This window comes from Mus caroli, unplaced genomic scaffold (assembly GCF_978045245.1).
Source record: "Mus caroli unplaced genomic scaffold, Mus_caroli_1 scaffold_7, whole genome shotgun sequence".
Classification (NCBI taxonomy): domain Eukaryota; kingdom Metazoa; phylum Chordata; class Mammalia; order Rodentia; family Muridae; genus Mus; species Mus caroli.
The window spans coordinates 12,872,151-12,885,199 of NW_028227262.1; the positions used below are offsets into that span (position 1 = coordinate 12,872,151).

At 47.1% G+C, this 13,049-nt stretch overlaps 1 protein-coding gene across 2 annotated transcripts in view; it reads left to right on the forward strand.

Moving 5' to 3' along the window:
• Window positions 1–13,049, forward strand: part of Gucy2c (guanylate cyclase 2C) — an 80,973-nt gene that overhangs the window by 47,104 nt on the left and 20,820 nt on the right. The window contains exons 13-19 of one of the 2 annotated variants that reach the window (XM_021165238.2): window positions 3,267–3,329; window positions 4,112–4,183; window positions 4,581–4,685; window positions 8,016–8,102; window positions 9,246–9,378; window positions 10,994–11,131; window positions 11,979–12,064. In XM_021165238.2, coding sequence (XP_021020897.1) covers window positions 3,267–3,329; window positions 4,112–4,183; window positions 4,581–4,685; window positions 8,016–8,102; window positions 9,246–9,378; window positions 10,994–11,131; window positions 11,979–12,064 — 684 coding nt within the window. The remainder of the gene's footprint in view (window positions 1–3,266; window positions 3,330–4,111; window positions 4,184–4,580; window positions 4,686–8,015; window positions 8,103–9,245; window positions 9,379–10,993; window positions 11,132–11,978; window positions 12,065–13,049) is intronic. The other variant, XM_021165239.2, reaches the window with a different exon arrangement.

The following is a 13,049-nucleotide window of genomic DNA, read 5'->3' on the forward strand; positions in this document are numbered from 1 at the left end:
TTGGATGTAGGATTGGTAAAGATCTTTTCCCAATCTGTGGGTTACTGTTTTGCCTTATTGACAGTGTCCTTAACCCAACAGAAGCTTTGCAATTTTATGAGATCCCATTTGTCAATTCTTGATCTTAGAGCATAAGCCATTTGGGTTCTGTTCAGGAAATTTCTTTTCTGTGCCCATGTGTTCCAGGCTCTTCCCCACTTTTTTTTCTCTTAGTTTCAATGTATCTGGTTTTATGTGGAAGTCCTTGATCCACTTGCACTTGAGCTTTGTACAAGGAGATAAGAATGGGCCAATTTGCATTCTTCTACATGCTGACCTCCAGTTGAACCAGCACCATTTGTTGAAAATGCTGACTTTTTTCCACTGGATGGTTTTAGCTCTTTTGTCAAAGATCAAATGACCATAAGTATGTGGGTTCATTTCTGGGTCTTCAACTCTATTCCATTGAACTTCCTGCCTGTCTCTATACCAATACCATGCAGTTTTTATCACGATTGCTCTGTAGTACAGCTTGAGGCCAGGCATGGTGATTCCCCCAGAAGTTCTTTTATTGTTGAGAATAGTCTTCGCTCTCCTGGGTTTTTTGTTATTCCTGACCATCTCAATTTGCTTTTGCATCTGCCCTCCCACACCATCCCTAAAGGAGACAGGAGACTTGTAGAGAGGTGTGGTATCAAGGGACTCCTACTCAAAGGAACCCTAAACTCTGCCTTCTTATCATCCAACTAGCAATGCAGGAAGAAGGTAAGTGGAGGCATTCTCTCAACTGAACTCCCTCCTCTCACATGACCATAGTGTATGTCAAATTGACATAAAACTAGCCCGCACAACTGACCCTTTGTCAGCTTGACACACAAGCACATCACTACTAAACCATAACTTTTCCTTTCCTGGTCATCCCCAAGGTCACACAGTAATATCAACATCTCAATATAAAACATGTTACAAACTTAAGTCCCACAACCTTAAACATTTAAATGTGTAAAATCCTTTTAAAATATCCAGCATCTTTTAAAATCCAGTCTCTAGAAAACTCCAAAATCTTTCTTAAAAAAAAAAAAAAGTTTAAAGTCTCTCAACTATGGGCTCTTGTAAAATCAAGAATAAATGCTTTTTTACTTCAAGAGGGAAAAACCAGGGCACCGTCACAACCTGAATAAAGCAAACCCATACTCCAACAGTGTAAAGAACTCAGTGTCCATTATCTCATATTCAGAGTCTTCTGGGCTCCTCCAAGGGCCTTGGGCTACTTCTCTGACTCCACCCTCTGCAGCTCACACAGCTTGTCTTCTAAGCTCTGGCTGGCTCCACCTCACTACTCCTGCTGTATGCTGAGCTCTCTGGCTGCATCTAGGCTGCATTCTTACCAATAGCATCTCCTGAGCTCTTTTCAGGGACTCCAGCCTGCCACAAAGCACCAAGCCTCAGTTGCTTTCCATAACCCTTCACATCTTCCAAGCCAGTACCACCTTCTGACTCTTAAATTGCCAAGGTTAGCTGCCATGCAACCTTGACCACCTCTAGAACACAGCTTCTGTGTACAGACTCTGAGGAAACACTTCCCAGAAGATCTCACCTCAATGATGCTAGGCTTTTCTTAATTACTGCTAACTTCTCAGCTCCAGCTGACCAGCATCAGTTGTCCCAGTAGAGCAATAGTTTCATGTCAATGATCCTGGTCTCTTGTTAATCACAGCTGATTCTTCAGTACCAGATATACAGAACCACAGATTCTTTTTTTTTTTAAGATTTATTTATTTTATTTCATGTATGTGAGTACACTGTCGCTGTCTTCAGACACACCAGAAGAAGGCATCGGATCCCATTACAGATGCTTGTGAGCCACCATGTAGTTGCTGGGAATTGAACTCAGGACCTCTGGAAGAGCATTCAGTGCTCTGAACCACTGAGCCATCTCTCCAGCCCCAGAACCACAGATTCTTAACTCCAAAGAGTAAAAGGTCCCAAATAGAGTCTTTAAGTCACTCTGAAACTTTCCTCTGAAGTTTCACAAGCCAGGCCTCCTTCAACTGCATTTCTCTCAACAGTCTTATCTTCCAAGCACACACAATAGCTCACCGAGCTTGGAACACTCGGTGGCTTTTCTGGTCCAAAGTCCTCCCACAATCCTCCCCAAAACAACATGGTTACATCCGTCATGGCAATACGCTACTCCTGGCACTGGTTTCTGTTTTAGTCCAGGTTTCTATTGCGGTGATGAAGCACCATGACCAAAGCAACCCCGGGGAGAAAAGGGTTTATTTGGCTTATGCTTCCTCATCATGGAAGGAAGTCAAGACCGGAACTTAAACAGGGCAGGAGCTGATGCAGAGGCTGTGGAGGGGTGCTGTTTATTGGCTTGCTCTTTATGACTTACTAAGCCTGCTTTCTTATAGAACGCAGGACCACAGCCTAGGAGTGGCCACACCCACAGTGGGCTGAGCCCTCCCCCATCAGTCTAGTTAGGAAAATAAACTACAGGTCTGCCTACAGCCAGATCTTATGGAGGCATTTTCTCAACTGGTGTTACCTCAAGTGAGTTGTTAGGAAATTAGCCAGTACAGCACCCCAGGTTTTTATGAGACACAAATCTAAAGATAAAACCAGTCTTAACTTTTTTCTGTGTTTAGACCAGAAGTCAGTGTCAGGGAAGCCAGGAGCCTGTGAGTGGACACGTGTACACATGCTCATGCGCGTGTATGCACACACATCTGTGTGCTGTTCTGTGTTGACATCTTTTAAACTCAATCGCCAGCATATAAAATCATACACTAGCATATAAAAATCCATATTTCGGGCTTCCTTTTGAGAGCTCCTTTTGCTGATCTGGCAATTCTAACACAAGGCCAGGGTTGATGAACACCTGGTGAGGTCCTCTCATTTGCGTCTCTGCTGGGCCTTTAGGTGTAAAATTAAACTCAAAGCACAGAGCTTTTGTAACTTCCTTTTAAGAGCATCTGCCTGGAAGTGGCATAGGTCAAGATCCCCAGCAGTGGAGAATCAGAAGAGCAGGAAGCAAACAGAATCTTGGTACTAAGAGGACCATGAGAGGGAGGGAGGGAGGAAATCCCAGAGAATGAGACGGTAAACACCTGGAGAGAAGAAGCTGACCAGAAGGAGCAATGGGCACACCCCTGGAGTGCATCCCTGGGCCCACAGTGCGGGGTTGAACACTCTGCAGGCACACCCCACGGGAGAGCATCTCTTCTTTGACAGTGGAAGGGATGGATATGAAGTTCTGAAGCAACGGTTCTTTTCTCCACCAGATTGACGATGACAGGAGACGAGACACAATCCAGAGAGTGCGACAGTGCAAATACGACAAGAAGGTTGGTACAGCACTGCCCCCACTGTCCTGAACCCTGCCTGTTAGTACAGCATCCTCCCTTCCCCCATCCTGAACCTTTTCAGTTAGTACAGCATCCCCCCATTGTCCTGAACACTGTTGGTTAGGACAGTTCCCCCCACTGTCCTGAACCTTGTCAGTTAGTACAGTGCTCTGAGTCCTGTCTGGGTGTGGGCTGCGCGTTCTGGCACAGCTGTCCTGGCCCCTGACCTTGACAGTGCAATGCTAGAGGTGCTCAGGAAGCTGCCAGAGACCACTCGCACAGAAGGCAGAGCTCTGCTTCTGAGCCTGGGAGCACGAAAGAACATTGAAGCAGTCTTAGGAGATGTGGAGGACATGGTGGAGTTGAGAGGGTCCGCTCACTCAGCGCAGCCCTTAGATTCCCCAAGAATTCCTGTCAGGGAGGCCTCCACCCTCCCTTCCTTGTTTTCCTTCTCACTCTAACTCATTTTCTTCCTTCCTCCCTCTCTCCTTCCCTCTCTCCTTCCCTCTCTCCCTCTCTCCCTCCCTTCCTTCCATTTTCCCTGGTCATTCTACAAGAAATGTTCCAACTCCAGCCTACTGCATCCCAGTTAGTAGACATTATAGAGAGAAGCCTTAGTCAAACACTGTGAGTGTTCCAGCTCCCCTCACAAGGAAACTTCCATAATCTGTACACAATGGGTCACACAGGACTCTGCCTTCCTGTGCTTCAATGTATTGGAGACTGTTTGTCCATGGAAAGACTGGTGCTACAAGTTCCCCTTTCTCAATTGATCCTGGCAGAAAGTGATTCTGAAAGACCTCAAGCACAGCGACGGGAACTTCAGTGAGAAGCAGAAGATAGACCTGAACAAGGTATGCATGCACGCCATGTGCCGCACACACGCATGCACGCACGCACACACGCACACACGCCTCAGAATCACTTCCCTCCCAACACTGTGGTCCCCAGTGGCGCTGCAGCCAACAGAAAATCCCCCCAGGCAAGGCAACTTGGCTGTTGACCGTCTACCAAGAGACTCCGGAGAGTGAGGCCTGATGTGGCCTATGCCACAAGCCTGGTTTTATTTGAAAGTAGTTAAAATGTTATTCAGTGTAGTTGAGTGGGATGTGACATGGGTGAGAACGAGTGGGGACTGGTGTGTGGTTGTTACAGGGACATCACACTGGCCCTAACTCACCACACCGGCACTCCCACCCCTCCCACCCTGCGCCTCCTTTGCTCTATAAACAGCCTGGTCTCCTGTTCTAGTTGCTGCAGTCTGACTACTACAACCTGACCAAGTTCTACGGCACCGTGAAGCTGGACACCAGGATCTTTGGGGTGGTTGAGTACTGCGAGAGGGGATCCCTCCGGGTAAGCAGCCACAGTCACTTCCTAAGACAGGTCACCTAAGTGCTCACTACATGAGAAAGGAAAAATCATGCTGAAGAGGTGACTTAGTGGCCACCTGCAACTCCAGTTCCGGGGGATCGAACGCGCCCTCTGGTCTCTGCGGGCACTGTGCGTGCGTGCGCATACACACATACACACACACACACACACACACACACATGGTGTGCAGATACACATGCAGGCAAAATGCTTGTACATAAAACAAAACAAAGAGTTCTACTCAATGAAATGACATCAGAGAGCCCTCAGGAAAAATGTCAGAGCCAACAGATTACATCAGTATGACGTCATAGCAAGCAAGACAAAGGTATTCAGAGAGGCAGAATGAATGTGGGAGCAAAAGTAGAGGGCGAGCGAACAAGTGAGCGCTTTCGCCTCCCCCATCCCACCCCACCACCAGAACAGTGACTCAGCGCGTGCCAGGTGGGCTCAGGTATCCTGGATAAGCAGCTCCTGAGCTTCATGGGAAGTAAGAGGGGGCTGAGTCATGTTCACAGGGGAGCAGGACCATCAAGCCTGGCCCCTGGAGCTGTGGAGCGAGCGCTCTGAAGGGCACACACAGCCATACAAAGAACAGACTCACTGAACACTTCACAAGGCTAGCGTTAAGACTGACCGTACAGCTGACTGCAACCTATGGTTATGAATGTACATGGAGAAATACCAACAAAATGCCACGATCTTAAACTTGCTGTACACCGGAATAAGACGCAGACAATAGAATTCAGTTAGTTCTGTGTAGCAAAAATATGACAGTGTGTTATAGCAAAGATCCTAGAACAATGTGATGTGTTTGTGTGTGAGTGTGTGTATGTATGTGTGTGTGTGAATGTGTGTGTGTGTGAGTGTGTGTATATGTGTGTGTACAAACACACACACACACAAGTGTGGAGGTCAGAGCATGGTGGCAGGTATCTTCCTTGACATCCCTACCTATTATATGGAGGGAGGGTCTCTCACTTGAACCAGAGTCTGTAGATCTCAATAGGCCAGCTGGCCGCCTACTCCAGGCTATCTCTGCCTCCCCGAGCTGGGATTACAGCAGGCTACACTGTGGCTGCCTGACATCTGTGCTGGTGTTAGGCATCTGAGCTCCCATCCTAACACTTGCAGGGAAAAGTTTTACTCACGATACCATCCCCTCATCCCCAGATGATCATGTTAATGGGTAATCACTGAAAGTGATTACTTTAATTAATACTGAGAACATGAACAAACGTCCCTAATGATAACTCTCCCCAGCCTTTAAAGAAGAGAAATACTAAAACATCCCAGGAAGCAGCACATAAGCCTAAAAATATGATTTTAGGCCGGGCGTGGTGGCGCACGCCTTTAATCCCAGCACTCGGGAGGCAGAGGCAGGTGGATTTCTGAGTTCGAGGCCAGCCTGGTCTACAAAGTGAGCTCCAGGACAGCCAGGGCTATACAGAGAAACCCTGTCTCGAAAAAAACAAAAACAAACAAACAAACAAAAAAATATGATTTTATAGAACAAGACTGTGTGCTTTCTACGAGTATACATTAAAGAATAAAAAAGCAAATACCAAAATGAGAGACTGGATCAGCTAGCAGTGGCTTTCTTTTCTACTTTTTGATATTTTGCAAATTTTGTTCTCGTTTTATAGAAGATACGTGTATACTTTTTGTACTCAAAACAGAATTGTGCTAGCAGGTGAGAACAGGTTAGGGTAGGCATGTGGCCGGCCAAGGGAAGAAAGGAAGGCATGACTGTGGAATCCGGCTGCCCACAAATCTCTCTTTACCTCACAGTCCCTCCAGCCTAGTCTAAAATGACTCTAACTCTAGAACCTCTTGAGGAATTATTGGGACCATACCCAAATTAAAACCAGACTCGGGTCAGTTGTTTCCCCCTAAAATAAGAACAATTGTTGGCAGTTAATATTCTGCTCCGGGTTATACTGAAAACAGTCGCTTACTGGTATAAGGGAACCCGGTATCTCTTTAAGACCCACCCTAATGTTAGATTAGTTTAAGGCCTAGCTTCTCCAGTTCCTAGGAAAGCTCCTCTCTCTTAAGGGCAGAGATCTTAGCAGACTTAAGAAAACCCAGAGCAATTACGCCAATTGAAGTAATTAACACAGGTGGAACATGAGCCTAATGTTGAAATTCCCAGGAGCAACCCCCTGCTTAAAAACACTGGTCCAGACACCATAGTGGTGCACACACCAGTAATCCCAGCTCTCAGGAGGCAGACGGAGGAGAACCACAACTTCAAGGCCTCACAGGGAGTTCTGTCTGTGTGCTGTGTGCTGTGTGCCAGCTACACAGGGACCTTCAGGTCTTGTGGACTACCAAGGGAGAGCTGCGTCCAAACAAGATGTCTTAAAACATATAAAAACAAATACAACAAACAAATGCAGTCTTCGTAGATGCAGTAGACAGGGCAGATATTCTCAATCAGGCTCCCCACGGCCAGTCTCCAGGCAGTCGCTGTCCTTCTCTCCTGCCTGCCTGATGGTGACATCCACCCCGTACCTGTCTTGTTCATTTGGAGGTTTTGAGACAGGGTCTCACATAGCCCAGGCTGACCTCAAACTGACTATGTAGCCCAGGCTGCCCTTGAAGTTCTGGTCCTCCTCCTCCACCTCCTATGTACAGTACATATTTGATAGTGGTTATGTTTCTTGTTTATGTATTTATTGTATGATTTACTTTATCATTATTTCAGGTTAGTATGCTGTAGCCAGCAACATGATACATCTCCTCCCTCTTCTCCTTTTTTCCTTCCTCTTTCTTTTTCCTTTTTTCTTTCTTCAGACAGGGTCTCGCTACATAGCCCAAGTGGACCTCAAACTGGTAGAAATTCTCTTGTTTAAGATTCCCGAGTTATTTTGATTATACTTGATTTGTCTGCTTTGTGAGCCTGGGATGAGAGAGAGAGAGAGAGAGAGAGAGAGAGAGAGAGCACCTCTGTGTGTCTGTGTGTCTGTCTCTGTGGGTGTCTGTAGCAGATAACAGGGAAAATGCCATTCTGCGCTAAAGCACATCTGTGGGTCACAGGCTCTGTGCTCTGTGCCCTGGACTTTGAAAGTCCCTGGCTCTAGGTTTGTGTGAGGACAGCATACTATTAGTCACACAGTAAAAAATCACCTACCACACTGCTCAGATGGTAGCTGTCAGACAACCCATGATAGTAGGCGATCTTAAAGGAGGGTGGCAGCATCCCAGTCTGTTCCTGACTCGGCAACCTCCTGATTGGATAACCCAGCTCACACTCTCTCCACGCACATCATCCTTCTCCTTACGTGTGTGTTTCTCTCCCTTGTTCAGGAAGTGTTAAACGACACGATTTCCTACCCTGATGGCACGTTCATGGATTGGGAGTTCAAGATCTCTGTCTTAAATGACATCGCTAAGGTAAGAGCCACATGGGCACAGAAACATTCATGAAATGAAATAGCATACCGAGCTCCTGGACACCGTCCACACTGGTGTCCTCAGTACGATGGCAGCCGTGGTAGATATGTCGTGTGCAGGACTTGATGAGATAATATGTGTGCTCACGCATCCTCATAGATTTTTTTTACAAATAAAATACCATATGAAATAACTTCCAGATCTGCTAGATTTTAGGGAGTGATTTGGTCCAGTCAATTCCTTCACAAATGTAAGGTAGTCTCACCTGTGTTTTTAGATGGAGGCAGCAGAGAGCTAGAGATGTGTATGTGTTCACGGTCCAAATAAGCAGGAAATGAAACTATGTAAACACTACAAGCAGGGCTGACTAAGATGGCTCAGTGGGTAAGGTGCTTGCTGGTCCAACATGACGAACTTAGTTCAAATCCCAAAACCCATGTTAAAATTAAAAAAAAAAAAAAAAACCAGTATCAGGTCAGGTGGCACACGTAATTCCAGAGCTGGGGCAGAAGAAACATATTCTCCAGGTTCACTGACCAGTCAGCCGGGCCTAACTGGCAAGCTCTGTTTCCAGTGAAAGGCTCTGTCTCAAAACCCAAGGTGGGGGCTTTCCAGATGGCTTCATGAGTGAAATCATACAAGGCTGACGGAGCGAGTTAATCCCCAGAAGCCACAGTGGAGAGGGAGGGACCAGCTCCTGAACGTCGTCCTCTGACCTCATGTGTGCTATAGCATGCACATACGAACACGCGCGCGCACACACACACACACACACTCATCAAACACACAAGAACAATAAACACAAATGTAACTAATGAAACCCAAGTAACAACACAGCCAGAGGCTGACCTCTGACCTTCCCACACACCCACCCACATAATCACAAAGCCCTGTCTTGTATGATACAGGGCTACTCAGCCACACTTTTCACTCAACTTCCTTTTTCTTCTTGTGGTAGAGCTATGCCTCACAGGCACTCACGGCACCTTTAAAGCGATGTTCACAGCACTGAATTTAAAATCAGACAGTACGGCCACACATGCAGAGAAATTGATTCAAAATGTCACTCATTTCTTTCAAGTGGTCACTCAGCCAAAGTTTGTGACGTCTCTCTGTTTTCCCACCATCTGAAAACGATTACAGGGGATGTCCTACCTGCACTCCAGTAAGATTGAAGTCCACGGGCGTCTGAAATCCACCAACTGCGTGGTGGATAGCCGCATGGTGGTGAAGATCACCGACTTTGGGTGCAATTCCATCCTGCCTCCAAAGAAAGGTCTGTGCCTCTTTTCTTGAATTTCTTTCTTTTTTGTTTTGTTGTTGTTATTGGTTGGTTGGTTTTTGTTTGTTTGTTTTCTATCTCATATGGAAAGTTCAGGAAATGAGGAGGAGACAGGCAACACTTTAACTCTTTCTCCAGCACACCCTGTCTGTCAGCCAACGAATGTTTTCTTGTTTTAGTAAATGTATTTACTTTATGTTATGGGTATGGACGTTTTGCTTATCTGTGTACCATGCGCACGCAGTGTCCACAGTGGCCAGAAGAGGGCATCAGGACCCCTGGACCTAGGATTACAGATGGCTGTGAGCTGCCAGGTAGACACAGAACTAAAGTCAAGTGCTTTGTAAGAACAGAAAGTGCTCTTAACCTCTGAGCCACCTCTGTAGCCCCTCAATGAATGCTTTCTGAGCTAAACAGCTGTCTTCCACGGACACTGTTGTCAGTATTCGGCTCTGTCTCTTGAGCTAAAGGAAAAGGCAGAAGGAACTTGCAGACTTGTAGAAGCTAGACCAGGAAGAGCCCATAGAACCATCTAGATGAGCTTTGTAGGAGATGGGCGTGAGATCCCAGGCTGGAGTTTTGCATAAGAAGATGGACTACAGAGCAGGAGAGCCTGTTCCCGTATGGGCATTACCATTCACATATCTGTGGTGACAAGATATATAGACACACATGTACATGCACATACAGCCTGTGAAAAGAGCCTCGTTGTTCTTCAGGATTGTGGGAAGGGTTCAGAAAAGGAACGTGACGTCACACAGGTGTGTGGAGGGCAGGCACGCCAGCCTTTCCCCTTCAGTCTTCATTGTAAGTTACAGCTAAGCCACCTCAGAAATCTAGAACTCATGTCTCAACATACAACCTCGCTCAAAATGAAGCTCTTATTTCCAGGTCTGTTTAACAATTCTTTGAGTTTTATTATATATACATATGCACACATATATAATCCTCCCTCTATTTCCCCAGCCCTGTGAAGTTTAACATGCCATTGGATTAAACATAGAAAGTTCTTTTATATTCTTTTTAGCATGTATATGTGTGTGCGGTGTGCTTGCATGTGTGCATGGGGGGAGTATTTACGCGCGTGTGTGTGTGTGTGTGTGTACACGTGCGCGCGCGCGCACGTGTGTGCTCATTGGTGCAGAAGCCTGGGGCTACGTCAGGAGCCTTTCTCAAACACACTTCACTTTATTCATTGAGAGAGTCTCGGTACTAAGTCCTGAGCTTGTCGATGAGGCCATCCTGACTAGCCAGCTTCCTCTGGGGAATCTGAGTCCACCTTCGAAGCACTGGAATGGCAGACAGGCACCATAACTACCCAGTGTTCAGATAGGTTCCGGGGAATCCAGCCTCAGGTCCTCACGTTTGCACAAGGGCTCTCCTCACCGAGCCGTCCTCTCAATCCTCAGTGAGTTCTTATGGAAGACCTGCTAGGAGCCAACCTTTGTCCCTAAAGCAAAGGAACAAAGCTTTTGATCAGATGACGTACATTCCATCCTCCTTAACCCTGTTCAGCAGGATCTGCTGATCCCACATGTCTGTTACCTGGACTTTCAGCATAAGTAGAACCGCCTCCTCCAACTTTGCCCTGTTGCTATCTCACGCACAGACCTGTGGACGGCCCCCGAGCACCTGCGCCAGGCCACCATCTCTCAGAAAGGAGATGTGTACAGCTTCGGCATCATCGCCCAGGAGATCATCCTCCGGAAGGAGACTTTCTACACGCTGAGCTGTCGGGATCACAACGGTGAGTCGGACCTCCCCCAGCCTGGTACAGAGCCAGCCAATCGGCTGATTGCCTGACTCAATCTGCATTCGTTCGGGACTCGCTCATCCCGAATCTCTGGCCCCACATCTCATCAGGCCTCCTCTGAGTTGTGCACTCTATGAGGACTGCAAAGGCTTGGTGTGAGCGAGCCCAGCCAGGTGCCATCATTCATTATCCATCTCAGTGTTAAAGAAAGGGTCTTCCTTCACTTGCTGGCTCTGGTGCTCCAGGCCTAACATTTGGACGGTGGATGCAGGAAGATCAAGGCCATCCTCAGCTTCCTAACCACTTTAAAGCCAGCCTGGGTGGGACACTGGCTCATGCAGCAAGCATAGTAGGCATCATCCCTGCACTCCAGTTCTCCGCTCGACCACAGAAGGCAAGGTGCCTGCTTGCTTGCTAACGGGATTAGCACAGGCTAGCAAGACAGCAGTGCACTTCATTCTTATTTAAAGCAGTGCTTAGTTTTTTGTTGCTTCTCATTGAAGGAAAACACTTTGTTCCATTCATCTGGTCTTCACTTTCTGAGCGTTTACTATGCATTAACTCATGGCTGTCTTGGAGGTCAGCTTGGGGGGTCTGGGAGTCAGGGTACAAAGAGGGTACGAAGAAGCCTGAGAAGGCAGTGGCATTGATAGCTGTCGACCAGTGAGGCTGCTCCTGGCTGTAAGTGGGGGACGACTCCTCCCACTTCATTCAGGTCTGTAGATAGGCTCTCCCACGCCTACTGGACTGAAGGGCCATCAAAGGGCGAACCAACTCAGACTGTGGCAAACAGTCCTCACTGGGGGGGCTTCTCATAATGTAATTATTCTCATCCAATCAGAGAAGATTTTCAGAGTGGAAAATTCATATGGGAAACCTTTCCGCCCAGATCTCTTCCTGGAAACTGCAGATGAGAAGGAGCTGGAGGTGAGTGGGTCTTCCCAGTCTTCGGCGATCTGTCTGCTGCAAAGCTTACCACACGCTCAGTGGTGGAACACAAAAGTGTATTCACAGAGAGTTCTGGAAGCTAGCTCCACAGGCCCTCCAGGTTCTCTGGAGCTAGCCCCTTTGTTCTTCGAGAGCTTCTGGTGGCTTTTCTTGGTTTGTAGCCACCCATTCTGAGTACTGCCTTGCACCACGTCCTCTTGCCTCTCTGTCTCACTTGTCCCTATCTCTTCTGATTAGACCATGTGTGACTCCGTGTGGACCCACCCAGGTAACTCCATACAACTGCCCTCTCTCAAGAGTTTTCAGTTGATCACATCTGAAAAGGCCAAATACCATCACCCTCTTTGTTTGATAGCTGTGTGTGTGTGTGTGTCTGTGTGTTCAGTTACTAGAAACCACTGTGTGTTCAGTTACTAGAAACCACTGGAGTCTAAAAAATTACTCAATGGAAAAACTCCAGAATAAACAATTTATAAATTTCAAGTTGTTCACTATGATAAAACTTTGTGCCATTTTTCTCGTTCAGTTCTCCCCTTCCATTAGTCTCTGGGTAGGCACCTAGGCTCAAAGACTTACAGCTGGGTGATGAACTCACGTAGCCCCGTGACTTAATAGCAGTGATGGGGAAGTTTAGTGTATTACTATGGCTGTTTTGCTTTACCACTGGTTATTATTATAACTTACAAACTCCGTTTGACCATAAGTATGTGCTGGACTCTGTACTCTCCTGACTTGAAGTTCTCTGCTGGAAGCCTTGGAATCGTCTCTCCCAGGCAAGAAGGGACTGCTCTTTGGTGACATAGGACACAGGGATGAGGATGCAGGGATCTGTGACCAGTTCTTCTCACCCCTCCCCCAGCTCTACCCCTCCCCCAGCTCAGGACAGAGCTGCTGGTGGAAGCACACATCACGGCCTATATTTTTGAGAGCAAGGTATATGTGATGTATGTGTCAGGCTTACAAA